At 41.9% G+C, this 27,605-nt stretch overlaps 2 protein-coding genes and 1 non-coding gene across 8 annotated transcripts in view; all 3 read left to right on the forward strand.

The window, feature by feature from the left end:
* htt (huntingtin) overlaps positions 1 to 24,710 on the forward strand; it is a 42,550-nt gene extending 17,840 nt beyond the window's left edge. For 2 of the 6 annotated variants that reach the window (XM_042484246.1, XM_042484250.1), the window contains 38 exons: positions 595 to 672; positions 980 to 1,203; positions 1,292 to 1,370; positions 1,534 to 1,695; positions 1,788 to 1,843; positions 1,962 to 2,110; positions 2,280 to 2,416; positions 2,519 to 2,635; positions 3,030 to 3,152; positions 3,285 to 3,544; positions 3,699 to 3,841; positions 4,010 to 4,238; positions 4,488 to 4,629; positions 4,752 to 4,931; positions 5,278 to 5,454; positions 5,711 to 5,787; positions 6,312 to 6,447; positions 6,579 to 6,701; positions 6,798 to 7,005; positions 7,287 to 7,432; positions 8,191 to 8,368; positions 8,498 to 8,599; positions 9,343 to 9,527; positions 9,604 to 9,730; positions 10,388 to 10,491; positions 10,739 to 10,893; positions 10,990 to 11,129; positions 11,216 to 11,301; positions 11,719 to 11,849; positions 11,939 to 12,071; positions 12,347 to 12,502; positions 12,614 to 12,804; positions 13,179 to 13,293; positions 14,276 to 14,489; positions 17,173 to 17,392; positions 19,470 to 19,632; positions 20,223 to 20,383; positions 21,526 to 24,710. In XM_042484246.1, coding sequence (XP_042340180.1) covers positions 595 to 672; positions 980 to 1,203; positions 1,292 to 1,370; positions 1,534 to 1,695; positions 1,788 to 1,843; positions 1,962 to 2,110; positions 2,280 to 2,416; positions 2,519 to 2,635; positions 3,030 to 3,152; positions 3,285 to 3,544; positions 3,699 to 3,841; positions 4,010 to 4,238; positions 4,488 to 4,629; positions 4,752 to 4,931; positions 5,278 to 5,454; positions 5,711 to 5,787; positions 6,312 to 6,447; positions 6,579 to 6,701; positions 6,798 to 7,005; positions 7,287 to 7,432; positions 8,191 to 8,368; positions 8,498 to 8,599; positions 9,343 to 9,527; positions 9,604 to 9,730; positions 10,388 to 10,491; positions 10,739 to 10,893; positions 10,990 to 11,129; positions 11,216 to 11,301; positions 11,719 to 11,849; positions 11,939 to 12,071; positions 12,347 to 12,502; positions 12,614 to 12,804; positions 13,179 to 13,293; positions 14,276 to 14,489; positions 17,173 to 17,392; positions 19,470 to 19,632; positions 20,223 to 20,383; positions 21,526 to 21,739 — 5,721 coding nt within the window. In that variant the 3' untranslated portion in view covers positions 21,740 to 24,710. The remainder of the gene's footprint in view (positions 1 to 594; positions 673 to 979; positions 1,204 to 1,291; positions 1,371 to 1,533; positions 1,696 to 1,787; positions 1,844 to 1,961; positions 2,111 to 2,279; positions 2,417 to 2,518; positions 2,636 to 3,029; positions 3,153 to 3,284; positions 3,545 to 3,698; positions 3,842 to 4,009; positions 4,239 to 4,487; positions 4,630 to 4,751; positions 4,932 to 5,277; positions 5,455 to 5,710; positions 5,788 to 6,311; positions 6,448 to 6,578; positions 6,702 to 6,797; positions 7,006 to 7,286; positions 7,433 to 8,190; positions 8,369 to 8,497; positions 8,600 to 9,342; positions 9,528 to 9,603; positions 9,731 to 10,387; positions 10,492 to 10,738; positions 10,894 to 10,989; positions 11,130 to 11,215; positions 11,302 to 11,718; positions 11,850 to 11,938; positions 12,072 to 12,346; positions 12,503 to 12,613; positions 12,805 to 13,178; positions 13,294 to 14,275; positions 14,490 to 17,172; positions 17,393 to 19,469; positions 19,633 to 20,222; positions 20,384 to 21,525) is intronic. The other 4 variants (XM_042484247.1, XM_042484251.1, XM_042484252.1 and 1 more) reach the window with 3 other exon arrangements.
* Positions 743 to 872, forward strand: LOC121942708. Its single transcript, XR_006105823.1, has one exon.
* A 2,055-nt stretch (positions 24,711 to 26,765) lies between the features above and the next one.
* The window catches only part of rgs12b (regulator of G protein signaling 12b), a 59,201-nt gene continuing 58,361 nt past the window's right edge, over positions 26,766 to 27,605 (forward strand). Inside the window, 1 exon segment of the mRNA XM_042484775.1 lies at positions 26,766 to 26,901. The gene's annotated coding sequence lies outside the window, so the exon portion shown is untranslated.

Raw genomic sequence — 27,605 nt, forward strand, 5'->3', positions numbered from 1 at the left:
GGTAAAGAGGAGCAAATACTCAAATATAGTGTATACACTTTAAGTTATTATTATTATTTTTTTTTAGGTGGCTAAAATATGTTTTGCAGCAGCCCCGTCCACAGCAGTACTTTGCTTAGCTTCCGTGTTGGTGGGACTGTACTTTCTTTTTCAGATGAGGGGGTGGCTGGAGTGTAACTAGTTTATTAAGTTATTAAGTCCCGATCTGTAAACACCAAGGGAGGCTGTAATGGCGACGAGGAGCATGCACAGAAAACCTAGCCCAGTTACAGCCACTGAGGTGTTTCCAGGGCAGAAGAGCTTGACTTCCAATCAAATTATCTGGGTGTGTTAGTCTGATTTCAAGAAATTCAATTTAGTCCGATTTCAGTCAGACTAACATGTTTATGTGCGTTTTAAAAGTACCGTTTTAGTCAGACTAATTTAACTTTTTCTAACATCATGCAAACGTACTGATTGTTAAAGTGTCTACTAGTGGGAACAGGAAGGAGGAGGTTAGGGATGGGTGGATTAGATGGAAGTAAATTCAGTCAATTTGTTTCATTCATTCATTTCAGCCAACTGAATAAAATGATGTACTATATTCTCTGTCAGTGTGTTGAGGAAATCTTGGGCTACCTCAAGTCCTGCTTCTCCAGAGAACCAACTATGGCGACTGTTTGTGTACAGCAGGTCAGTAATTTATGTTGTGTATGTCTTCGATTTGTATAAATAATTTCCTGTGTTGTCACATTTACTGTGTGTGGCGGTCTTTATGGTTCCAACACTGAGCAGTGTGCTGCAACCGGTGCGACTCCACACAGAGTGAGGCTGGTTCCTGCCGACAGGGCCTGTAAAGGCATGGGTTTCCCTGTGCGATGGTTCCATACATGTTTACGCACACATATATAGTACACTAGTATACACTAATACACTAGTTGGATGTCATCTTGGACTCCACTTTTGTGAGCAGTAACTGAAGCTCTTTTTCTCTCTGTAGCTGCTGAAGACTCTGTTTGGTACCAACCTGGCTTCTCAGTACGAGGGTATCCTGAGTGGACCAAGCCGTTCCCAGGGCAAGGCTCAGCGTCTAGGCTCATCCAGCCTGCGACCAGGCCTCTACCATTACTGCTTCATGGCGCCGTACACTCACTTTACTCAGGCTCTTGCCGATGCCAGTCTCCGTAACATGGTGCAGGCTGAACAAGAGCAGGACACCTCTGGGTGAGTTATAGCAACACACAGATGAGGCACAGGAGTATGAAATGATAAAGAAATGTTACAGAACCTACCTTCTTTTTTTCGTTTACAGATGGTTTGATGTAATGCAAAAAGCTTCAAACCAGCTGAGGTCCAACATTGCAAATGCAACACGCCACAGAGGAGATAAGGTAAATGTATACTGTTTTGCTACTTTTTTCAAGTGAGATTGAGTAGCTGAAATATGTGGAAGATCAAGATTAATGTTTGTCACAAAGAAAGATTTTTGTAGCTCATTTTCTTGAGTGCGGTGCTGTCGTTTTGAAAGCTGTTTACCTTCTTTTGTTTTTCTAGAATGCTATTCATAACCACATTCGTCTGTTTGAACCGCTGGTGATCAAAGCTTTGAAACAGTACACGACCAGCACCTCCGTGGCCCTGCAGAGACAAGTGCTGGACCTGCTCGCCCAGCTTGTGCAGCTCAGAGTCAACTACTGCCTGCTGGATTCAGATCAGGTTAAACAATAACAAAAAACAGACACATAGCATGAGTTTGTTTTCAACTTATGGAATTAAGCTCACTCAGGAAGATATGTTGTGTGTTTTAGGTGTTCATAGGCTTTGTCTTGAAGCAGTTTGAGTACATCGAAGTGGGACAGTTCAGGTGAGTTGTTTTTTTTTGTTTGTTTGTTTTTTTCATTAGTGAGTTGTGAATTAAACTGGATTAGCTCAAATATTTCAGTGCCATCCCGTGAACTAAAGTGACACCTGTTCTCGCACAGAGATTCGGAGGCCATCATTCCCAACATCTTTTTCTTCCTGGTGCTGCTGTCTTATGAGCGTTACCACTCCAAGCAGATTATCAGCATCCCCAAGATCATCCAGCTGTGTGATGGCATCATGGCGAGCGGCAGGAAAGCTGTCACACACGGTGAGAGGAAACACAAGCGATACAGTCATTTCTTCTACTCAAAAACATGCTTATTCCCTAATGTTTGTCTTTAGGAGAGACACTAATAGTCAACATCAACAGCATCACAAAAACAGATATAGATGAAGAGTATGACTAATTCAGTTTCACTTTTCTCCTTCCTCCACAGCCATCCCAGCCTTGCAGCCAATAGTCCATGACCTGTTTGTGTTGAGAGGCTCAAACAAAGCAGATGCAGGCAAAGAGCTGGACACACAGAAAGAGGTGGTGGTCTCCATGCTGCTCAGACTTGTGCAGTACCATCAGGTGCGATGATAGATGGATTCACACAGACGCAGCATGCAAACGTCAAAACATTTCAGCCCCTCTTTTCTCTGCCTAATATTTCTTCTTACATGTGTGTTGTAGGTTTTGGAGATGTTCATCCTTGTCCTGCAGCAGTGTCACAAAGAGAACGAGGACAAGTGGAAGAGATTGTCCAGGCAGATTGCTGACGTCATACTCCCCATGATTGCTAAACAGCAGGTAGGAAAAATGCATGCGGGTATGTGTTTGGGATATGTCGCCTCATTCATCTGGAAATTTAAATCAAGATATTTGACAGTAAAGCCCTATCCTGGGTCCCTTGTGCCCCTTCCCCTCATTTTTGAGTGCCCCTTTTGTCCTTTCTTACACAGCCCACTCCACACAGAAATGACTACAAATTCACACAAAACATTGTATTTTTTTTGTTGCTGATTGTGCAGCTCTAAATGTTAACAAGCAAAACGAGGGGCTCAGTGGTAGGGGCGAGGTTGGGATTGAGTCCAAGAAAAAATGTTGGTGCAAACTGACAGATATTAGCTATTGAGAGTGCTACGTAAGCAGTGAAGAACCATTGTATATGTCAAATACACATTTGTATGTTGTGTCCATACAGATGCACCTGGACTCTCCAGAGGCGTTGGGAGTGTTGAACACTCTGTTTGAGACTGTGGCGCCCTCCTCTCTCAGACCTGTAGACATGCTGCTCAAGAGTATGTTCACCACCCCCGCCACCATGGTGAGACATTTTAATAGATAGCTGAACACACACACAAAGACTTTTAACTATCTGATGTACTTTAACACAGCTTTTCTACTTATTAAATGATTGCAAAATAGACATTTTTGACTGAAACCTCCGCTCCTTTAGGCATCAGTAGCTACAGTCCAGCTGTGGGTGTCCGGTATCCTGGCGGTGCTCAGGGTACTCGTCTCCCAGTCCACAGAGGACATTGTTCTGTCACGGGTCCACGAACTCTCCCTCACCCCGCACCTCCTCTCCTGCCACACAATCCGTCGCCTGCATCAGCAGAGCCCGTCCCCGAGTGACCCACCTGCTGCCGAAACTCTTAGTAACCAGGAGCCTAATGGTGAGGCACAGAAAGCCCTTCCCGAGGAAACGTTTGCCAGGTTAGTCAGTGTGTTTACTTTTTTCAGTTTTAGGATTGATAGACGTTTCTACTCGGCCCCTGCCTTTTTGCAGCCATTACTATGCCTCAAGGTGTCCTTTTTTTCAATCCGTCCTCACATTCACTTGATATGCATGCCTGTTCCCTCCTTCCAGGTTCCTGCTGCAGCTGGTAGGAGTGTTGCTGGATGACATTTCCACCAGACAGGTTAAAGTGGACATTACAGAGCAGCAACACACCTTCTACTGCCAGCAGCTGGGCACACTGCTCATGTGTCTCATACATGTCTTCAAAAGTGGTGAGCATATTAAATTTCAATCATCATTTACGTTATAGGTGTGTCTAACACAGGAGATATTAACCTTTACAGTGAAATGTTTTCGATTGCATCAAATTATTTGCATGATATGCACTCTGAAAGGATACCGACAGTTGTTTCTCTCTTTTGCTTTCTTCTTCCTTACAGGAATGTTTCGCAGGATCACAGCTGCAGCTAGCCGTCTACTGAAGGGTGAGGGAGGAGGCGGACAGACTGGCACTGAGGCCGGCCTGTTTTACCCCTTGGAGGGACTGAACAGCATGGTGCAGTGCATGATCACCACCCACCCCTCTCTAGTGCTGCTGTGGTGCCAGGTCCTCCTCATCATCGACTACACCAACTACTCTTGGTGGACCGAGGTGCACCAGACACCCAGGTAAGAACAGTTATTGTGAGTGACTTGTTGACTTCAAAATTCATTTTTGTATACCTTAATCGTACATGTTTATCAGATCACATAAGTTATCCTCAATTGTAAGACGACAAAGAGACAAAAATATAATTTTCTAGTGCAAAAAACATTGTTGAAAATCAATCCCTGTGTGATCTTGAGCACAGCACTATATCTTCTGACAATCTACCCTGTCTCCTCCCTTCTCTCTTTTTTCATTCCCATTTCATTCAGGAGACACAGCCTCTCATGCACCAAGCTGTTGAGCCCTCACTCTTCTGGGGAAGGAGAAGAGGACAAGCCTGAGACTCGGTTAGCCATGGTCAACCGAGAGATCGTACGCAGGGGAGCCCTCATTCTCTTCTGTGACTATGTGGTGAGAGAAATGTTTTAACACTTTTGTTACAAATGGACTCAGATCATAAATATATGATTTGATTACACAAACCTTAGTTCAGATAACATGTTTAAATTTGATTTTTCTCTTTGGAAAAATAGTGTCAGAACCTCCATGACTCTGAGCATCTGACCTGGCTGATTGTCAACCATGTGCGTGACCTCATCAGCCTTTCCCATGAGCCTCCAGTGCAGGATTTCATCAGCGCTGTGCATCGCAACTCAGCTGCCAGCGGTCTCTTCATCCAGGCTATCCAGTCCCGCTGTGACAACCTTAGTACTGTGAGACTACACCCTTTTTCCATCATCTCTCTTTATTAAAGTAATTTTATTAATAAAGCACACTTAAACAATCTTGATCAAATTTTCTTTTTCTTCTTTACTCCAACACCTGCTAAGTCTTAACTACTCTGTCCTCACTCTGTTGAGGTTGCTCAGTACCCATCACAACTGAAAATGTTTTTTTCCTGGTCTATTTTTCTTTGTGCATTTCCTTTCTTATTTAGGCCTCCTGGTGTGATTTTTTTCTGTTTATCATCACTACTGTAGTTTTTAACTTTTCTGTCTTTACGTCCCTCTTCTCCCACTGACCTTCCTCATTACCTTACGTTTTCTTCTTCTTTTGCAGCCTACCATGCTGAAGAAGACTCTTCAGTGTTTGGAAGGCATCCACCTGAGTCAGTCTGGCTCCCTGTTGATGCTGTATGTGGACAAGCTGCTCAGTACACCCTTCAGGGTTCTCGCTCGCATGGTGGACACACTGGCGTGTCGCAGGGTAGAGATGCTGCTGGCTGAGACACTACAGGTACAGCTTGTGTGTGGGTATGCACAAGGGTGTTTTCTTATCACGTGGAAGTTTGCTTGTAAAAGTTATCCATGTGATAAATTGTATTTTAGTGTCCTGAGGCGATAAGTGTGCCCCACATGTATAAGACTCATGGATTTATGGATAGAAATAGATAAGCATATTTCTGACTCACAGGGAAAAGTGTTGATCTTAAAATGTTGGACTTGATTTCTCAGAAGTTGAGCTTGTGTTGTTCTGTCCCGTCGTCCTACAGAACAGTATAGCTCAGCTGCCTGTGGAGGAACTGGACAGGATCCAGGAATACCTCCAGACCAGTGGCCTGGCTCAGAGGTAACACACATCTGTACTGCAGCCAATTTTTGGAATAGTTTGTAGTTTTAGCAATCTGCTGCACATTTTATTCATGATTGTATTTTAAAAGCAAAACAAACGAATAAAATCATAGAACTCAAACACACCAGTTTACAAAGCAAAACATCAAGATGTCAAACTAAACCTAAACAAGCCAAAATACAAGTGAAAACCATGTTCAACTTACGTTTAATTATGTTTAGAGGTGTCAAACTAACATTTTATCATTGTGAGCAGCCACATTTTTTTCCCTCACCTGTGATATCAAGTCTCAGTTCTGTACGCACTTGCATGGCCAACCAGGCGCAAGTTTTTGGCCGTTTTTTTTTTTTTTTTTTTTACTTGAGTTCCCTAAATAATGCATTCATTAACCACTGTTAAATACAATACCACTAGTGATTGAGTGTAAGTACATGGATTTGATCTGCAGGGACTGAAGATGTTTATCTGCAAATTTGAAGAAAATAATTGAGTAATATCCTCTCGTCATGCTCTCATCACAGGCATCAGAGGTTCTACTCCCTGCTGGACAGGTTCAGAGCCACTGTTGCGGACACCAGCAGCCCCACACCTCCTGTGACATCACACCCCTTGGACGGGGATCCACCACCGGCCCCTGAGCTCGTCATTGCAGATAAGGTGAGAGATTAGAGAATCAGTGTGTGCCTCTTTATTTCTTGTTTTTACTGTGTGTCTTGATCCTGCAAAGTAAATACATTCAGAACAGGAGGTATAAATATTTTTCTGTATTATTTTAATTTTGTTTTTAGGAGTGGTATGTGGCTCTGGTGAAGTCTCAGTGTTGTCTTCGTGGAGATGTTTCCCTGTTGGAGACAACAGAACTCCTCACCAAACTACCTCCCGCTGACCTCTTCAACACCATGAGCTGCAAGGTGACAAAGACTGCAGCCCACAGATATCAGAACTTATTCTTAACCATAATTAAAAAAAGGTTTTTTACATCAGAAACTGGTCTTTTCCCCCCCCAGGAGTTCAACCTAAGCCTACTGTGTCCATGCCTAAGTATGGGGATGCAGCGGTTAGCACGGGGTCAGGGGTCACTCTTGTTGGAGACGGCCTTACAGGTGACCCTAGAGCAGCTCGCAGGGGTCACAGGTTCACTTCCTGTCCCGCACCAGCCCTTCCTGCCGCCCGCCCAGCCAGAGCCCTACTGGAAGCAGCTAGCGGATGTGTATGGTGAGAGTGGCAGAGGGAGATTGGTGGATTAAAATGAAGAAGTCAGAGTTCTTTAATTTATTATCCTGTAAGATTGAGTCATTTTTAAGTTTTGTAAGTTTTGACCTCTTGTGCAACTTGAAGTCGACTTGTTCTGTAAAGCATTAAGGTTGCATTGTATGTAACAAGCAGCAAAAACAGTTTGAAATCTAAATCTGAAGAGTAAAATGCAGGAGAAATGCTCTCCACTGCAACCACTTTTTTTTTAAGTATTCCCTGTATTTGTTTCTGCTGTTTTTCAGATGAGCCAGGTTTCTACCCCAGGGTTTTGTCGCTCTGCAGAGCTCTGTCCCAGTACCTGCTGAATGTGAGCCAGCTGCCCTCCTCACTACACATCCCCTCTGACAAAGAACACCTCATCACCACCTTCACTTGCACTGCAGCTGAGGTAAAACATTAAAACAATACTTCACTTGCAAAACATCTATTTTGATTGAAGATTTTAGGTCAGTTGTTCACATGGGATGTCCTCAAATATAATCTGGTGTTTATACATGCACCGATGCATGTAAATGGAGCAGCTGTGTGACATGCGCAAAAATGATGAATATACTGTACTAACAGGGCTGCCAACTCTCACAATGACCATAAGACACACACTATTTACACTTTACACGCACTCTCATGTCCAGAAGTGCATTTTCTGGCAGTGAAATAATGTAACTTGACAGCAAATTTATTTTCTGGAGCTGATGATGTAACATAGCTCTAACATTTGATTATGGATGATAAGATAATCCTTTATTAGTCCCACATTGGGGAAATTCACAATAAAGATTTTTTGGGGGCTTTTTTGGCGTTTATTTGAAATGGACAGAAAGTATATGTGAAAGGGGCAGAGAGAGAGGGGACGACATGCAGAAAAGGGCCGCTGCAGCGAGGACTCAGCCTCTGTGCATAATGTGTTGTTTTACACTTTAATCAAGGATGTTTCATTAGTTTTCCTCCACATTACATCTCTCCCTTCATGTATGTCCTCCAGCTGAAATTATGTTTTAATAAAGTTTCAATTATTGTTTAAAAAACCCAGAGCGAGTAGGGCAAAAAATATATATTATAGGTCCTTGAAAAGTCATGGGAAAGTTTTGAAATTTTGTCCATAAATATGCGTTGGAATTCGGACCCTATAAGTCTCTCTGTCTCCAGGTGGTGGTGTGGCGTCTCCTCCAGGACCAGTTGCCCCTGAGTGTGGACCTGCAGTGGGCTCTGTCCTGTGTGTGTCTGGCCCTGCAGCAGCCCTGCGTCTGGAACAAGCTCTCCATCCAGGAGTACACCACACACACCTGCTCCCTCATTTACTGCCTACGCCTCATCATTGTTGCAGGTGAGGAAGCCGCCAGCATGTTTGTGCATCCTGTGATTTTAGTGTGGTCATGTGTCACGACTGCCATAAGATTTAACATTTCTGTGTGCCTTTTCAATGCCGGTCAAACTTTTTGTCTCTGCCTCCCAGTGGCTGTAAGTCCTGGTGACCAGCTTTTGCATCCAGAGAAGAAAAAGACGAAGGCAGAGAGAGACGCTGAAGGAGACGAAGTGGACTCGCCACATGCTGACCGTAAGCACTTCTGTGTTGTTTTGTGATTTGGTATTTATGGGCTTTGCTTTGTTGCTATGTTGGATGTCTACGAAACATTACATGACTTTAGCCATGATTTTAGAGCTCCCTGACAAAAGCCCCAGATTAGAGGCAAACAGGGGTTGGCTTGGCACTCATAAACCAGTTAGGGCTCAAGGGTTATGTGTAAACTGTTTGAAGAACGGCGCCAGGAGGCTTACAGATGCATCACAGAGGCTTCCCAGATATCTAGAATGCTAAAAATCTGGACCTGTCTAGTACTTTATTGGTTAGATACAGCAAATGAGAGCACAAGACACGGCTTGAGACAAAGGCCACATTTAGATGAGAATGGCCCTACTAATAATGGCAAAGTCTTTTCTTTGCATTTTAAAAAAAAGTCCATGTTCATATAACATGCAAGATCCGCTGCCTTGTGAACAGCCCCAGAGATCAGTGGAGTTGCGGCACTTTCTGTGTACGTTTGAGAGGTTAGATGGAGAACGAGATGGAGAGATAGAGAGAGGGGAGGAGAAGGTGGAAGACTGTTGCACACAATGTTTCTGTTAGTTTTCACCTTAAAATGTACTTGTAAGGCTTTGTCACTTTCATACTTTTAATATTTTCCTATTAAGGCCCCCCCCAACACAGTTTGTAGTTTGACCTGCACATCATGTCATACATGAATTTGTCATTATATTTGCCATTGTTTATCCCTTAAAGCTTTCACCTGTGTGTTGTAGACATGTGCGAGTGGCAAGCGTGTGAGATCATGGCGGAGCTGGTGGAAGGCCTGCAGAGCATCCTTGCCCTGGGTCACCATAGAAACAGTGCATTCCCAGCTTTCCTCACACCGACTCTACGCAATATTGTCATCAGTCTGTCCCGACTGCCTCTGGTCAACAGCTACACCAGAGTACCTCCACTGGTCAGTGTGTAAAAGATATTTTGCCTTGAGTTTGTAGACATGAATGTATTGTTGTATTAAAAATGTCTGTGTGTAGGTTTGGAAATTGGGCTGGTCCCCTCAGCCAGGAGGAGAGTACGGAACAACGCTGCCCGAGATCCCTGTGGATTTCCTGCAGGAGAAGGATGTCTTCAGAGAGTTCCTCTATCGCATCAACACACTAGGTAAAAAAAACATATAAATACAATCATGAAACAGGATTTCCCTTTGTCTCATTCACGTTTATCTCAGTGACATTGCCTCCTTTTGATTACTGAATCATTCCAGATGTGCAGTTTTGATAGAGTAAACTCTTAGGGTTTTTCCATACTTGTGTGCTGACTTGGCTTGACTTAGTTTGAGTCAGTGCGTCAGCCTAGCATGGAAGGGATTTGCATTGCGCTGATCCATGGTTTAAGTCCCCAGTTATTTTGTGCTGAAGGTAAAAAAAAAAAAAGTCTGTGGCTGCTTCTGCTTTTACTTTCCCTCCCTGCAGTATTGTTTTTGTTGTTATTGAAAAGTAGCTACCAACATCTTCATCATAAAAGTTATTGTGAAGCAGCAAACAGGTTTGTCAGGGGTTGGCTGATGTTGGTGAGATGTCACTGCTATCCACTTGGAGACAATGGGACACGCTTTTGTAAGAGGGTCCGTCTCTGGCACAACTCATTGTGTTTAAATTGGAAATGGAAATGCATCAATGTAACATGCATGATTTGACTCGGTGCGGCCAAAAGTGCCAGTGGAAAAACCTGATCTGATTTTTGTGTCCTATTGTGGTCAGTGTGACAGATGCAAATTGTATTTTCTGTCATGTGACCGTTTTGATGCTGTATTTTTAGGCTGGAGCAGCAGGACTCAGTTTGAGGAGACCTGGGCCACACTGCTGGGGGTGCTGGTCACCCAACCCATCACTATGGACCAGGAGGAGGAGACACAGCAGGAGGTACAGACATGAAAGGATATTGCTCACATGCTGAAATGTTCCTCTTGATAGTGAGGTTGATACAACTACAAAGCTCATCGCACATACTGGACCGTAAAAAGCACACACAGTTGCTTACTTTAATGAGTAATATGCATTTACAATGCACTACACACATTGGAATAAATTGTGGGAAACTGTACTGTGGCTCGCAGTTCTCTCTCTCTGTCTTTCCCATCTGTGTCAATGTTTATCCTTTTGTCTCTAGGAGGACTTGGAGCGTACCCAGTTGAATGTGTTAGCAGTGCAGGCCATCACCAGCCTGGTGCTGAGTGCCATGACCCTGCCCACTGCTGGCAACCCTGCAGTCAGCTGTCTGGAACAGCAGCCCCGCAACAAGAGCCTCAAAGCCCTGGAAACACGGTAGCTGTGAAGCAGTTTTCTATGAACACTGTAGTAGTGCCCAGAATAAGCAGGCAAAAATATTTAAATTGTGTTTGTGTGTGTGTGTTCACCCAGGTTTGGAAGGAAACTTGCAGTGATCAGAGGCGAGGTGGAGAGAGAGATTCAGGCTCTTGTGTCGAAGAGAGACAATGTGCACACATACCACCCGTACCACGCCTGGGATCCAGTACCCTCGCTGTCGGCAGCCTCAGCTGGTAACACTTTCACAAAGCCTCTCACCCAACCCAAAGCTGCCGCACCTCCACCTGCGACACTAATTTCTGGTTTAATTTTGATTCAGCAGGCACGCTGATCAGCCACGAGAAACTGCTGCTTCAGATCAACACAGAGAGAGAGATGGGCAACATGGACTATAAACTGGGACAGGTAAGAAATGCATAAAGGTGGAGAAAAAGAAACTTGAGGAACTGTGAATTTTGGTTTAATCCATGACAAAGCACAGAGCTGACTGTTAAAAGGCAAGAGGCCGTGTGATGCAAACTGCAGTAAAGATCCGAATGAAACACATGCCGAATGTGCTGCACTGCGTGTCCAAAGACTGCTCCAAAAAACTGGATAGTACTGGCATATCCCACATGTCTTAATTGGAAAAAGGCCCTAATTCAGAATATCTAAACAGAATATGCTGTTCACGCGATGCATATCAAATTCAGAATATAGTCATATCCTGAGAAATATTAGAATATTATTATGTGTATAATTCTGCACAAACATGGATGTAAGCTGCGTTGGTTGAAGGCATACAGCCACAAGGTGATAATTCTAGCTTTCCTCTCTCTCTAGGTCTCCATCCACTCAGTGTGGCTCGGTAACAACATCACCCCACTGAGAGAGGAAGAATGGGGTGAGGATGAAGAAGATGAAGCAGACACTCCAGCTCCCACCTCCCCTCCCATATCTCCTATCAACTCAAGGTCAGTCAAATAAGACATACAGTCACACATTTCTTCAACACATGATGCACTGAAACAAAAATGGGACTGATCACCGTCTGTGTTTTCAGGAAGCATCGTGCAGGTGTGGACATTCATTCATGTTCCCAGTTTCTCCTGGAGCTCTACAGTCAGTGGCTGATCCCTGGTTCCCCGAGTAACAGGAGGACCCCAACCATACTCGTCAGTGAAGTGGTCCGATCGGTGAGCTATGATGCAAACTCCCGGTTATTTTCATTGTTCAGCCAGGCGTCTTTTCATTTATGTCAGTAAAGGATTGCCTCAAACTGTTCAGAGTTTCCAGGTTATACTTGAGAGAACAGTAGACAAAAAATCTAGTTTTCCTCACCCTGGAAATAACATCATAAAAAATAATAATTCCTGGCTGCCTGTGTAATCTGTTGGATCCCCTCAAGCATTTCTTCACGACGTCTGATCTCACCCTCTCCACAATCTCCCCCCCTCATCATTTTCTGTAGCTGCTGGCGGTGTCGGACCTGTTCACAGAGAGGAACCAGTTTGACATGATGTTCTCCACCCTGATGGAACTGCAGAAACTTCACCCGCCTGAGGACGAGATCCTCAATCAGTACCTGGTGCCTGCCATCTGCAAGGCTGCTGCTGTGCTGGGCATGGTGAGTATGGCTGTGTGTGGTTGAGGCGAACCTTTTGACGCTGGGAAAATGTGTGTATGTCATTGGTTATACAGTAGTGATGTAGAATTAAACTCTCATTTGATATTCCAGGACAAAGCAATAGCGGAGCCAGTATGTCGCCTGTTGGAGACAACCCTGCGCAGCACCCACCTGCCCAGCCGTATGGGTGCTCTGCATGGAGTGCTCTATGTGTTGGAGTGTGACCTGCTGGACGACACAGCCAAACAGCTCATCCCCACCGTCTCTGAGTACCTGCTGTCCAACCTCAGAGCTATCGCTCAGTGAGTATCACAAAATAAGTGTCTCAAAAACAAACACTCAAACACTGACCTCATTTCATCATTTAATGAGCTGAGCTGATGAGCTTTAGGGAGCAAATATAGTGTCAGTGTGTGACCCTCCTGCTCTGCAAGTGGATCTTTGAATCAATTAGTTTCATCCATCTTAAGGCAAGTGGAGATTTCAGTTTGCTCAGACAGATTTCTTTGATCTGAGACTAAAACCTGCAAGTAAACATACAATCCTTGATGGGAACAAGAGTGCAATGCAACATGTGGCCACTAGGTGCTGCCCCTCACATTTCAAACAATAACTCCTGCCCTTTCCATTTTATTTTAGTCTTAATTTTTATGTTTTCTCTCTTTCTGTGCTGCAGCTGCGTGAACCTGCATAACCAGCAGCACGTGTTGGTGATGTGCGCGGTGGCGTTCTACATGATGGAGAACTATCCTCTGGATGTGGGAGCTGAGTTTATGGCTGGAATTATACAGGTAAACAACGTGTGTGTGAAGTTGCATCAACTCTAACGGTTTATCACACAATAACTGTATTGGACAGAAGTAACATTCCAAAAAAGAAAAGTTTCCTTTATTGTTGGTACGTTTCCGTCACAATCAGTCTATTTTTTTAAGAAATACATTTGAATTTTTACTCTTATAATAAATTGACATTAAATGAGTTAGTTGGTGTACCCTGTTTCGCTTTATCAATGTCTCTCTGATTAGGCCCTGATCAGACTGCGTTTAATCAGCCGGGGGTTGGCTTTTTGTAATTGTTTTCAACGAGAGCATTTTACAGGCCACATTTGTGTTGTTGAGCGTCTCACATCTTTCATCTCAGTGCCTTATAAGCACCTGGAAATGGAAAAACTTTAACTCAGAGCAAAGAGGCGGCTAATGCCATTGGCGTTTCTTTCTCCTGCCCGATCAAATGAATTGACACGGGGGGGCCTGTGTAGTGGCAATGTTAACAATTGCATGCTCTTTTAAGACAATGTGAGCTTACTTTCTACGTTGTCTAACACAATCTGCACAAACTGTAGCCTCAAGTACTTTCTAGCATTTTGCCAACCGTAAACGGGCCTGACAAATGACAGCAGATTGTTAACCTGTCCCCAATTTATCCTAAAATAAGCCTAGAACTGACCATCATCCAGGCGAGGTTCCTTGACCAGCAGGTGGTGCTCCTTGTGATTTCTCCTTTATCTGAGTGTCTCATGTACTCTCATGGATGTCTGTTTCCCTGTATCCAGTCCCTGAGCAACTTCTGCATTTCTGTTTTTCATGCAGATTTTACTGCAAGTTAACTTTATAGCGAAATAGCGGTTAAGTTAGGGACAGGTGATCTGGTGGTTGCTGGTGGAAAAATAAAACAAATTTAAAAAGATGCACCAGGCTGCAAAACATGCTCTGTCTGATTGGGGCCTGTCTTACTCTCTTTATCCTCTCTCCTGCCTCTGTCCCTGTCCTGCAGCTGTGCGGTGTAATGGTGTCGGCCAGCGAGGACTCCACTCCCTCCGTCATCTATCACTGCGTGCTGCGTGGTCTGGAGCGCCTGCTGCTGTCAGAGCAGTTGTCACGTGTGGATGGAGAAGCGCTGGTCAAACTCAGCGTGGACCGCGTCAACATGCCGTCGCCACACAGAGCCATGGCCGCCCTGGGCCTCATGCTCACCTGCATGTACACCGGTAAGAAAGGCTCTAACACTGAGCAACAAAGCCAATGTAGCATCCTGCATGCTGGCTAAATCACCAGCATGTACTGTATGACGACTGGTGCTTCCATTACTGCTGTTGTGACTTTATCAATCACCGCAAACTCACCATGGGATTGAGCTAGCTGGCTCACTCACCTGCATGGGCACTCTGTTGACTTTACTGTAGCATTGCAGCTTAAGTATTGTTAAAACTGAAGATCTGCGAGCTTAACTAGTATCAATACTGCATAAGTCTCTGTGAGGATGGTTCCTGTTTTCTTGCCTGTACTCTCATCCTCGACTCCTTCCCTCCTTGTTGTATGTATAGTGAATGTAGTGGTGTCCCTGCTGCATAGTGATCCTCCCACCCCTCTCATACAAATTATTTGCCTTCTCTGTTATAAACAGCTAACAAATATGGATGTAGACAGCAGTAATGCGGTGTAGAGTAGGATATGATCTGATGTTTATTATCACAAGGCGCTCAGCACTTTTGATGAGTGTTGCTGGACAGAAATTATGTTTTTAACAGAACAAAAATTTCTCTCCATACTTAAATGTTGCACACCTGGAGAATTTTGTTAAAACACAGACAGTAGCTGCGTTTATATGCACAATTTTTCTCAGTCTGATTAAAATCAATCTGACCCTTTAGGTCAACTGTTTACATGAGATGCCCTCTAATATGATCTGGTGTTTACAATAGTAATAATAATATAAATAACTAAATAAAAATGTACAATAATAAAATAAAGAGAAAATCAAGGGGAAAAAACACCATCTAAACGGAAAAAGGCAGCTACATTAAGAGAGGTGACCAAGCTCTCTCAAATAGACCATCATCCCCCTTCACTCGTGCCATTAGTCTTAAGATGTTACAAGTTTCACGATGCCACTGCGTTAGTGAGGTTTGTCACTTAGCCACAGCTTTAAAATATATCTCCTAGCATGAAAGATGCAAAGCTCTTGAATTTCTGTCGAGCAAGACTCCTCATAAAACGTTTAAAGCACTCTGCCATAAATCAGTGGGTAGTGTACCGCTCCTCGCTGGATTTGCTTGCTTCATAGCTGAGGGTGACTCTGAGACAAAGAGGAAGTGTTGAAGTGCAGAAATGGGACAATCCTCAGAACATTAGGTGGAAATACAATATGCTGCTGTCCTTAAGTCCATGGAAATGCTAACTCTTTAGTTTTGTGCCTGATTGTGCATGCCACCATTGCATGGAGCTTACAGTACATACTTCGCACACACAACAAATTGCATATTTAATATTTAGAGATGCATGGAACATGCACAGCTTTTATTATATATTTATGAAACACTTAATCTTACACTAATGTTATCACTATATTGGGGAAGCACAGGTAAGTATTGTATTATAAGTATTATTACCATCACAGTGTACAGGGGAAACTCAAAATACTTTATTTTTAGAAGTTTTTATATCAGCCATCTTTATACCCACTCTCTGTCGGCGGGTTTCCATTACAGATTTGCGCAAAACTTGAGCGATATTTTCGAATTGTCGATAAAACACTATGCGAGATGACTACGTTTCCACTGAGTGATGTTATGCAACTTCTCCTCTCGTAGTAACATTTTAAGAAGCATGGCAATGGATGTTTAAAACATTAGCAGGTTTATTTATATTTCAACCACCGCACTAACTGTCATTATTTCCAATCAAAGGCGATGTAGGCATGTTATGTGAGTGATAATGGATTTTGAAGATTATGGATTTTTTGAACTTTTGAAGAGTTATGAGATGCAATAACATCTCTTGTAGTGCCTGCTGAATCATGCCCGAGGGAGCCGGTGCCTACCGGCACATGCAAAGCCAAGGCATCATGTGGCCTATAAAAGTCAAAAAAAGTGTTTCCATTGCAGTTTTGCAAAATTGGGCTTTTTCAAATTACCTGAAATACCACTTCCTGGGTTGTTTTTTTTGTTTTTTTTTAAATTCACGTATTTCCGTTAAGCGTATCACGTATTTGCAGTTTTCATTTGCGCAATTTGAGAGTTAATGGAAACCTGGCTAGTGAAAACTATGTGTAGTCACGATGACAACGAGTGATTTACATTCATTAAATCTCTTTACAGCATAACAAACCTTTTCCAAACCTCCAGCCAGCCCTGTACTGTTGCCTGTGACTGCATTAAACAGAAGTGCTTGCTTCCTGCATGTGATACCTGTATTCTCTGCATACCTCTGATGTACCCTACCTCTAACCCCTACGTCATCCCCCACTAACTCTAGCAACTCGTAGCATATTCTTGTCCATATGCTGACTGGCTAAATAACATTTCTTTGTTGCCAAGAGCTAGCCAGCAAATCCCCAGAGTAAATCCCGGTTCATGAAAATGCAAACTTTCGGCATCCCTCTCTATATGTGCAGCACAACAAAGCAAGCTGCAGCACATTCAGGTCACAGGAGAGGATAATCTAGTATGTAATGCACCCAGGAAACGTGGCGTCGAAAGTCTCTGCTAATACTTTAAGCACCAGTCTCTTACAGAAAAACCTACTTCTTAAGGCGGTGATTTGACTGAAGGTACCAATTTTCAGTTTGAGGTGAACTAAATTCTGATCTGAATCTTGTGATATCAGTGTCCCCACTCTAACCTCTCCCCCACTGGTTCGACCGGTGCCACCCCCTCCCTCTCGTCCTCTCAGCGGTGCTCGCGTCAGGTTCAGACGTGACAGGGGTTAGAGGTCAGGTTGACTCTGGCTCTGCCGCAGCAGAGGCGTTGGGCGTCACGGCAGGTCATGTCGGTTTCTCCTCAGGCAAGGAGAAAGCCAGCCCTGCCAGCCGCCCCGCCCACTCTGACCCTCAGGCCCCAGACAGCGAGTCGATCATTGTTGCCATGGAGAGAGTCTCAGTGCTCTTCGACAGGTACACACACACATACAGACACACACACACACACATCCTCCACTTTACAAATAATGAACACAGATTCATCAAAGCGGGTTCCCAGGGGTCTGGAGTAGGGTTGCAAATTGTTAGCACTTTTCTCAATCAATTATTGGTAAAATTAACAATCGATTAAACATAATTTAAACAAACAAAAAAAACTTTTCTCCTCAATCAAAGCTCAAACATATTGCATATACTTGGACTGCACTGCATACCCTGTTGATTGATCAATTAAATTTCACATGTTCGATTAAATTCTTACGACCAATAAATGGATCATCAATTAAGTGTTATCATCCCTAGTCTACATCCCTATATATATATATATATATATATAGGCCTTGAAAGTGCATGGATAAGATGAGCATTAAAGAGGTCCTTAAAAGTGCTTGGATTTAGTCTCCTGGGATCTTTGAGTTTTTATAAATCCAGACTGCTGGGCCAAGCTTAAGATGAGATAAGATAAAATATTCCTTTATTAAATTTGCATTGTTACAGCAGCAAGATGTGTACAAGATAAATAATAAAAACTCAGCAGTTAAAAATATTTACACCAATTGCGCATGATAATAATTGCACATTGTGATAAATTGAACTTTAGTTTTAGTCTATTTTGGTGTTTGTGGTCTACTGGGAGCAGTGCTGGTTGTACCTGATAGACTTTCTTCCAATGTGTCACTCTCCGTGTAGGACAACATACAGCAGTGAATTAAATTTCATGCTTTTTGGTGGTGAGTTCATCAAGAAAATAAAGCATTTCAAATATAAACAGTGCTGATGGGAGGCTAATGTTAATGCTAACCACTTGCAGTGACACACCAGTTTTAGGATATACCGTCATATGAAAGCTGACAACTATCATACCATGTACATTTGCTCATTTACAATAATGAAAAAATGCAGAAGGATGGAGAATCTCACTTTCATTTTAGTTATTCTCAAAACGGGGGACTCTAAACACACACTTCCATTTTAAGTCTTAAAATAGCAATAAAACATTTGTTCAACCAAAACTTACCTTTCTGTTTTCATTCCTTTCAGGGCCGTTCTGACTGATAATAGTAGTTATAATTCTGTAATACTGTAATAACGTGAAATGTTTTTTGAGACGGTTATCATACTATGACAATCTCATACTGTTACAACCATAAAACCACTAAGATATAATCGACATGGACCCTCTCAGTGATGGTGAGATTTGTGAAATTGAGAAATGTTTAATATTTATACACAAAAATGTATGACAAAAAATCAAAAGATTAATCAAATATTCTTTTTTTTGAGTGATATGAGTATGTATGTATGTATGGAGTATGTTTTCTTCTCAGTAAACATTTCATATCTTAATATGTTGACTTGTTTTGTAATGAAAACTTCTGATAAAGAAATAAAGGGTGCAATAAGGTCAGACACCAACATTCAGAAGAAAATAAATGCATTTTTGCATCATGGACAGACATTTTACTTTCAGTAAAATCCTTAGATCCTCAATAGGTACAAGTACCAAATCTTACATGCTAATTTGTCATTGATATAGACGGTAATGTTGTGGTTTTTTTCCTGTTTTTGTTTTATGAAGCATTATTCATGGAATAATAGTCAAAAAATTGTTTCAGCACATTTCACGTTTTCCTGCATTTAAAAAAATCAAGATTTCTTTCAGCCCTGATACTGGGTGGTGCCCGACCTTAAATTTCTACTGCCAAATAATTAACGTAAACCATTTAAGTCTGTTTTGTGCTGCACTGGGTTAGACTGCAGTATGCGAACAGCTGTCTGTATTATCAGCGCTTAGTTTTGAAATATGTTGTCCTCAACGTGCATGAAAAGTTCTTGAAATGTGTTATTACAAAAGAGCGACAACCCTTTAAAAAAAAATACAACACACACTTGACTCTTAAATCCGCAGCTTTCTTCGTTCACCTTTGACCTCCGCAGATTTGTGGCATCCAGAAAACTTTAATGGTGGCAGCTGATCTACGTTTTGACAAACGGTGGCAGCGCTTGTTTTGTTTCCAATCATTATGTGCTCTTTGGGGTTTCCTGTTTGCAGGATCCGGAAAGGTTTGCCCAGCGAGGCTCGGGTGGTTTCCAGGATTCTGCCCCAGTTTCTGGACGACTTCTTCCCGCCGCAGGACGTCATGAACAAGGTCATCGGAGAGTTCCTGTCCAATCAGCAGCCGTACCCACAATTCATGGCCACGGTCGTTTATAAGGTCAGCAGCGGGACATGAGTCATGCAAATGAAAAAAGTCACTCAACATTTGATGCTGAACAATAACAAGATTAAAAACTTAACAACATTTTTCTCCTTGAGGCTCACAAGGGATCTGATCGTATTTCGTTCATTCATTTGTTTTGTCGAATCAAACTCAGTGACCACAGAGAGTTGTGTTTTTTCCTGCTCTCTGGTAGTTTGCCTCTTGTAGGGAGCATAACCAAGAATTTTAATGAAGTTCAGTCTCACTGAAGTTGTTGCTTGGTACCTCTGTTTTTACCGCCTCTGCCAGCTCCTTTTGTTGTCCAATCAAAGTTGTCAAGACAACATCAAGCTGGAGCAAAGACAGTGTTCCAGTTATTGTCCAGGGATCTACAGTACGAATAAATGAATAAAATAAACAAACGCAGCATGTGCTTAAACATAAATCTTGTTTTGAGATCTGAGTTTTTTTTTTTTTAATGTGAAAACACCTCAACACCAAAATCTGCCTGAAATTGATGCTTTTTTTTAGGTAACATTCTCCATCTATTTGCGTGCGTCTGCTTTTCCTCTCTTCCTCTCCTGCTGCTCTGCACCTGTCTCCAGGTTTTCCAGACGCTCCACGCCACAGGTCAGTCCTCTATGGTGCGAGACTGGGTGCTGCTGTCCCTGTCCAACTTCACTCAGAGGACACCAGTGGCCATGGCCATGTGGAGCCTCTCCTGTTTCTTCGTCTCTGCTTCCACCTCCCAGTGGATCTCAGCTCTGTATCCTTACATGAATCTCACGAGCAGGACGGTGACTTGTGTGGTTAGAAAAAGAATGATTAGAAAGGAAATTTAAGTGTCTGTCGCGTCATTTGACCAGTTCAACAGCAAATGGCAGGTGTTGTTTGTTACAGTGGCAACACATACACGTCAGTGGGGCTGAACATTTTGTCAAACTGACTAGTTTAAGCTCTACATTTTGCTTTACTGTTACCTTTTAAGTCATCTTTCAACAAATTTCGCAAATTCAAATTGGGAATTTAATATACACTTAATGGTCAATTTTGAAAAAAAATCCTATTTATGACAAAAAAGTTTTTCCACTCGCATGAGGTGACTCGAAAAAGCCATATTTCATAAAACTGCAATGGAAACACTTTTTTGGCTGTTACAGGTCACATGATGCTATGGCTTTGTGCTTGTCAGTAGGAACTGGCTCCCTCATGATGCAGCAGGAGCTACAAGAGCTGTTATTGCATCACATGACTCTTCAAAGTTGAGCGAATCATCTGGAAGTTTTGAATCTGAAATTCCTCTATGAAATCGTAAACACTTCCCAAAATTACCTCATACACAGCTGCTCCCACGTATAAGGGGTTTGCCTTTATCGCTCACATAACACGCCTACGTCGCCTTCGTTTGGAAATAACGGCTAGTGTGCGGCTGAAATAGAAATAAAGCTGCTTATGTTTAAATATCGATCGCTCTGCTTCTTGGCATGTTATCACGAGAGAAGTCGCATAACATCGTTCAGCGGAAACGCTCACAACTGTGTTTTGTCGACAATTAGAAAATATTGCTTAAGTTTTGTGCAAATCTGCCTACTCTCACGTAAATACAGCAATCCTCAATCCTCCTCGCGAGCAAGAAAGAAACCAAGTCAGTGCACGAAAGAGTATTTATGCTTTGTACTTCTACTCCACTGCTTAAGAGGTTGTGACTGCGACTTGGCACAAGTTGGTTGGTTTATACAGAAGTTTACATGAAAGTTAAACCACTACAATATTTGCAGGGACAATGTACACATAAAAATGGCTGTCGCTGTGACCACCCTGCTATGTTCATTTAAATGTCCGTCCTACTCTCATGCTCTGTGTACAAACAGTGCGGTCTGTTGTCCTTAACCTCCTGCCCTCAACCAGACTGCCACACGTGATCAGCCGTATGGGCTCCAGCGAGGTGGTGGACGTCAATCTGTTTTGCCTGGTGGCCATGGATTTCTACCGGCACCAGATTGACGAGGAGTTGGACCGCAGGGCTTTCCAATCCGTCTTTGAGACCGTGGCCTCGCCGGGCAGCCCGTATTACCAGCTGCTGGGCTGCCTGCAGTCCATCCACCAGGACACATCGCTCTGAGGGAGGCGGATGAGACGGACACGAAGGCACAGAGAGAGGCCGGGGGGGAATGAAGCACGGGGAGAAAAGTGGATTAGAGTCAGAAACGTGGTAGGGCGAGAAATTAGATCTTCATGTCCATCTCCCCGTTGTGTTACGGTGGAGGGAAAACCAGAATGTTTCATTAGAAAAATCTACTGTAGCCTCATCCCTCTCCCTCCTTTACACTGATGCGACCACTGAATGATGAATTCAGTGGAGCGAGCGTAAAGAACAAACCAAGGGGAGATCCCAAACCTCGGCAGTTTTAGGGCATGTGTTAGGGACTGTGAAGGACACTGACTGCAGACTGTGGTTCTCTCTATGACCACGTTCTCCCCACAGACCATTCCTCGAGACGAATGACAGCACCTTGAACGCCTCCCACCCAGCACCTTGATTAAAAACATATAAAAAAAAAAGTAACATTAATCAAACACAAAATTGGATTTGTTTATTTTCCTGTGAGGACTTGCTTGAGTGTTGTGATGTCAGTCAAGTAAAATAGATAAAAAAATAGAAAATGCAAATTATTTACTATATTTAAAAGTTTCAATGCATCTATTTTTCAGTGCGTTTTGTTAAAGAGAGCTTAAGGTCTGGTTAGGACACCGACAACGGGCTGACGCAGAAGGGTCAGAAATGCCTGCTCAGTGTTGTGAATTAGTATCTTTGAAGATCTTTTTTTATATTTAAGTTACTTGTGGTCGTTCTCTGACACACATGAGACGAACGTTAAATATTTTATGTGTAAGAATGATCACTAATAGCCATAGTTTTGTTTTTTTCCAGTGAGTATGAGAGGAAGGATGGTGTGATTTGTCACTGCGGAAAGAGCAACTTGTTTGCACCCATAACAGCAAGTTGCTAACATTTCTGTATCTGTGCAGTGGCCTGTTTGGATGTTATATTGACTGGACAGAATAAGACAGGGACAAAATGGGAAATATACAAAATACAACTCATATTCTGACATATTTTAACAGTTTAAGGGCCCATATACCAACATGTAAGACGGTGAAAACTGTCAAGCAAGAAAAATACCAAAATTTCAGTGATGTTGTCTTCTCTTTTTTAATCAGTAGCAGGGGGGAAGCATTTCCTCTTATGATTTTTATCATAGTGATTATCTGTCAAGTCCTTTTTTAAAAAACTGCATTCAAGTCTTTTATGCTCCCCCGTGCACCCGAATACGTCCACCTGTCCCATTTCTTGTACTTTTTTTAATTCTCAGGATGTAAGATGTGACTATTGTTGTAATAAGACTGGAAGTCATTTACAGTCATCTTTAAATGGAGTTCGTATCTTGTAAAAAAAAAAAAAAGTAATATGAAAGCCATGGTGCATGATAAAACAAAAACTGTGTAAAGATGAAAGATCTTAAAAATAGACAGTAAGATAATGTGACGTATTTTCTGTCTGTCTTCACGTACACATGATCCGAAAATGAGAAATCAGTGACTCAGCAGACCGCAGAATGCAGAAAGCTCCGAGCTTATAGTATTTTATTGAAGACTTGACCGTGAGTTGCCTGGGAGTGTGCTGGGCGGCGTTACTCTGTACATACACTTGCCTTAGATAAAGACTGAATATATGTATGTCCTGTACACTGAAAGCTTGAAAGCATGCTTAGCATTACTGCTATTTTTCTTGCGTAGTCCTTAATACTGTATTTCCGTGGGTACGGTTGCCATGACTGTTGTGTGGACGAGATGCAACACAATCCAAAGGGAGCCTTGTAAACCTTAGCGACCAACAGCAGCTTCGACAAATCAACAGATGAGGAAGTGTAGCGTAGTGATGCCACGTGACAGCAGGAGGGTTGTTTTTTTTTTTTTTGTTTGTTTTTTTGAGCTTTAAATATTTTGTCTTGGATAAATATTGGTAAATATTTCATCATTCATTGTTTTGTGCAGAATATTAAATAGCACTTAAAAAAAACTTGAAGTTCCTCTCATGTTGCTGTTAGGTGCTTTCTTGATATGCAATGAGTCCAACAGTACATAAAAGTAAAAACATCACAGTGATTTGTTCGCTAAATATGTTCCCACTTTCTGACCCTCAGAGCGATGTGACTGGCTTCCTTTTGATCCTGTTAAAATAATGCATTCACACAATAAATGACTCTGCAGCTGTCGTTAAAATTCCATTGTGAGGCCTCGCTGAAGTAGATTAATGAACCTGAATGAGTCCTGTTTTACTCCGAAAAAGTCGAAGTCAGTTTGTGTGGTGAGAAAAAAAACAGAGAAAGTCCGAAATCTATTTTTCTGCACTACTGTTAAAGGAAATAATTCAAAAACAGGCTAAAGAAAATATTCTTTTCATCTTGTTTTATCTTCCCCTGGCAGGAGGAGAGCAAAAGACCGACTGGGGCCCCCTGCAGGGGGTAATACGATTACCCAGAAATCTTTTGTGGTTTGGGTTGGTGGGCGTGGAGGTCGTGTACAAAGGTCATGTTCAACTGATTTAACATGCTTCCTTTTAAGACTTTATTTTTCTTCAACTCTGCGAAGAACTCAGAAGATAATAGTGGTTTTGGTCTTATGAAAAAGCTGAGAATTACTGCAGTTACGATTTTTTTTCCTCCACAAATCTCCTCACATGCCGCATAATGTCAACTGTGTTTGCAATGAGCATCTTTAATGGATACCTCTTTTTTTTCTCCCTTTCCAGAAATACAGTTTCCATGATTGTGATTTATACGCGAGTCTGAACAGAAGTACAGACTGCAAATGATGTGATTCCCCCCTTACAGTCTCTTGATTCTGGATTCCTCAACAGGACCATGGAGCCTCCTTCATATTTTCTCTTTATTTTCTTTTGTTTTCTTTTTTTACAATTGCCTGTAAAAAATGAAGAGATTGTGTATTTCAGTTAATTTTAATACTTTAAAGAGATTAATCACTGCATATGGTCTGTTGTAGAAATGAATAAATTATTTAAAGATGTTAAACTTTGTGAGTTTTATGACTTCCTTCAGGAGAGCTGTAAATTCAGCTCAACTACTAAGATAGCAAGTGAGGAAAATCCTAAAATCCTAGAAAACACATGATTTAACATGCTTGTTTAAGGGCTGTGTTTTTTTCATGTGAAACCTGCCATCAGACCCTTACCTTTAACACTGACCTCTGATATGATCTAATTATTGCATTTTGTACAATTTCCTTTTCAGCCCGGCTGTAATTCCCTTTTATGGACTATAAAAACATATGTTGCTCTTGTTTTACAGCACCCATTACGATGGGTGGTTCATGATTAAAAGGTATTAACAGGATTAGCAGACAGCTGCCATATGGTTCATGAAGCACCGGCACAGGTATTAAGCTGTACGTGGCAAATGTTATCTATGGCTGAAACTTAGAAGAGGTTTTTAATGTTACTTGTATGAGGTAAACTAAGCATTTTACATCATTTACAATAAAAACTAAAACAGTGATCATCACATAATGCTGAACAGGTTACAGTTTTGGAAAGAAAATAAACTTATGTCCCAACATAAAGCTAATGAATACATAAACCAACCAACCAACCAACCAACCGGTGTGTGTATGTGCAGCATTAAATCTCTCTGGTTAAGTAAATTTATTTAGTTTAATTCACTAACATGAAAAAATAACTTTCATTTGAACTATTTGATGCTGTTTCTTGCTGCCTTGTGTTGATTCTCACAGCAGAAGGGGTGTAAAAATATACTTTTCAAGACTTTTTTTAAATGCCACTCAGGATTAAATTTAAGACTACTTTTACAAAGACCAAAACTGAAAGAAAAGAAACAAAAAACACATACATTTTACATTGAGTTAAGGGTAATTTTGCCCTTATGTTTGTTATAATGTAAAATATAACATTTTTGGTCCAGTACAAAAGTGAGATGTGGTTAGAATTGGGAAATACTTAGCATTTATTGGTGAGTTTTATTACTGATTACTTATTACTTTTGTTTCTCACTCTTTATGTGGAATTATTCCACTGCATTATTTTCCATCATGAAGCGTTTAAAAAGAGGGATTTGGTCAATTATAATAAATAAATAAATAAAAAAAACAATTATTTTTAAATTTTACCTTGCATAAAAAAAAATCCAACTTCCCATATCTTTGCGGTTTTAAGGCTTTTGAAAGATTACTTCGAGACATTTCAATACCAATATACCTAACTTTTTCATTATTTTTTTCAAAAGTTACAACTTGTTGAGTGTTTTATCTTGTATTATTTGAAGTGTTTGAAGTCTCCCCCTCTGATCTCCACTCCCCCTCTGCTGCCCCCTCTAAACACACCTCCCTCTCCTCCAGTCCTCCTCCTCTTAAGGCTACTTCGCCAGATGGTGCAGCCTTTTCTTTTGTTTACCCATCGTCCCTGAGTTTACCTAACTAACCCTTAGCTACCAAACTATGGAAACTGCCCGAGCAGCATCACCGCCGGACACCGTCAGGTAAGTGCTTTGTTTTCTATCTGCTGCCGAGTGAAACCGCCAACATCTTTGTTAAAAAAAACAAACCCAAAAAAAGCAGACCTGCATCCACCTTTTACTTAGCTGTCCCTGGCTTTACAACTCTGATGGCCAGCTGTTGTCGTTTGCTTTTCCCTCGCTGCGTGATGCTGAAATCGATACGCGCACCCTGATTTCCAATAACACTCCGGAACAAATTAATCGCAGCTTCGTGATGCCGCTCTCGTGCAGCTGACTTTTGACACCTGTGGAAATATGCAAGCGTTGATACTTTTTAGCTGTGATTTCTCAAGCTAACTTTTTTTTTTTTTGGTCAATTTATCCACATAACTGTTCTCAGTGTGACTGACAGCTCTGCAGACCAATGACAGGCTGCAGGAGTGTGTGTACACCGCCGTTGCCGTGGTAACAGACCGACATTCCAAAGAACTGGAAATACGGGGGCGGGACTACACTTTAAGCACGGGTGGGTGCACTTTTGAGCAGCATAACGGCAAGAAACTTTTTTAAAAAAAAATTATTTAAATAACCGTAGTGAATTAACAGAAAACTAACACGAACTTCTGAGTTTTAGGCGAAAGACACAAAGTTGTTAATTTATTTCAAAAGCGAGCGTCGCGACAAGCTAACATGTAGCTTTCCTAGCTTCAGCTGAGTAAACTAACGGCAACGCGTCAGCTAACCTCGGCTAACGGTAACTATTTCCTCAGTTTCTCAGTCAGTGTTTTAGACTGTTTATGAAAAAAATGTCGTTTAACTCGAATAAAACCCGCAGTTCAGGTTGATACTAAGTGATAAAAGTGGTTAAAAGCTGCTCTAAAGTTTCAGTTGTAAGCTGGGTCAGTTTAAATTTACCTGCATGCCTGTCAGGTGTGAAAACATATTTGTCATTGGACAGAGCGGCTCTGACTCCACCTGCACAGGTGTGGCTGTGTTTGGTCCAGTCCTCTTTACTGTAGTATTAACAATATTGCAATTAATGATAGTGTCATGCTTTGATATGTCAAATGATTTTATACCTCTTATGACGCCATAGAGATTAGACAGGGAGTATGTTTAATGTGTGAAATAGATGCATCTAATGTTACATAACTGAGTGGCTTTTTTTAAAAAAGATGAGAACAAATTTTTCAAAAGCATTTGTGATTTTTTTTTTAAAATAAAAATCACAAATGCTTTTGAAAAATTTGTTCTCATCTTTTTTAAAAAAAGCCACTCAGTTATGTAACATTAGATGCATCTATTTCACACATTAAACATACTCCCTGTCTAATCTCTATGGCGTCATAAGGACAGGAAATGTGGGACAGAGAGGGGGGAAATGACGCGCAGCAAAGGGCCACAGGTTGGAATCAAACCCGCTGCAAAGGCCTCAGCATATGGGCGCACGCTCTGCCT

The sequence above is a fragment of the Plectropomus leopardus genome, chromosome 4, assembly GCF_008729295.1.
Source record: "Plectropomus leopardus isolate mb chromosome 4, YSFRI_Pleo_2.0, whole genome shotgun sequence".
Classification (NCBI taxonomy): domain Eukaryota; kingdom Metazoa; phylum Chordata; class Actinopteri; order Perciformes; family Serranidae; genus Plectropomus; species Plectropomus leopardus.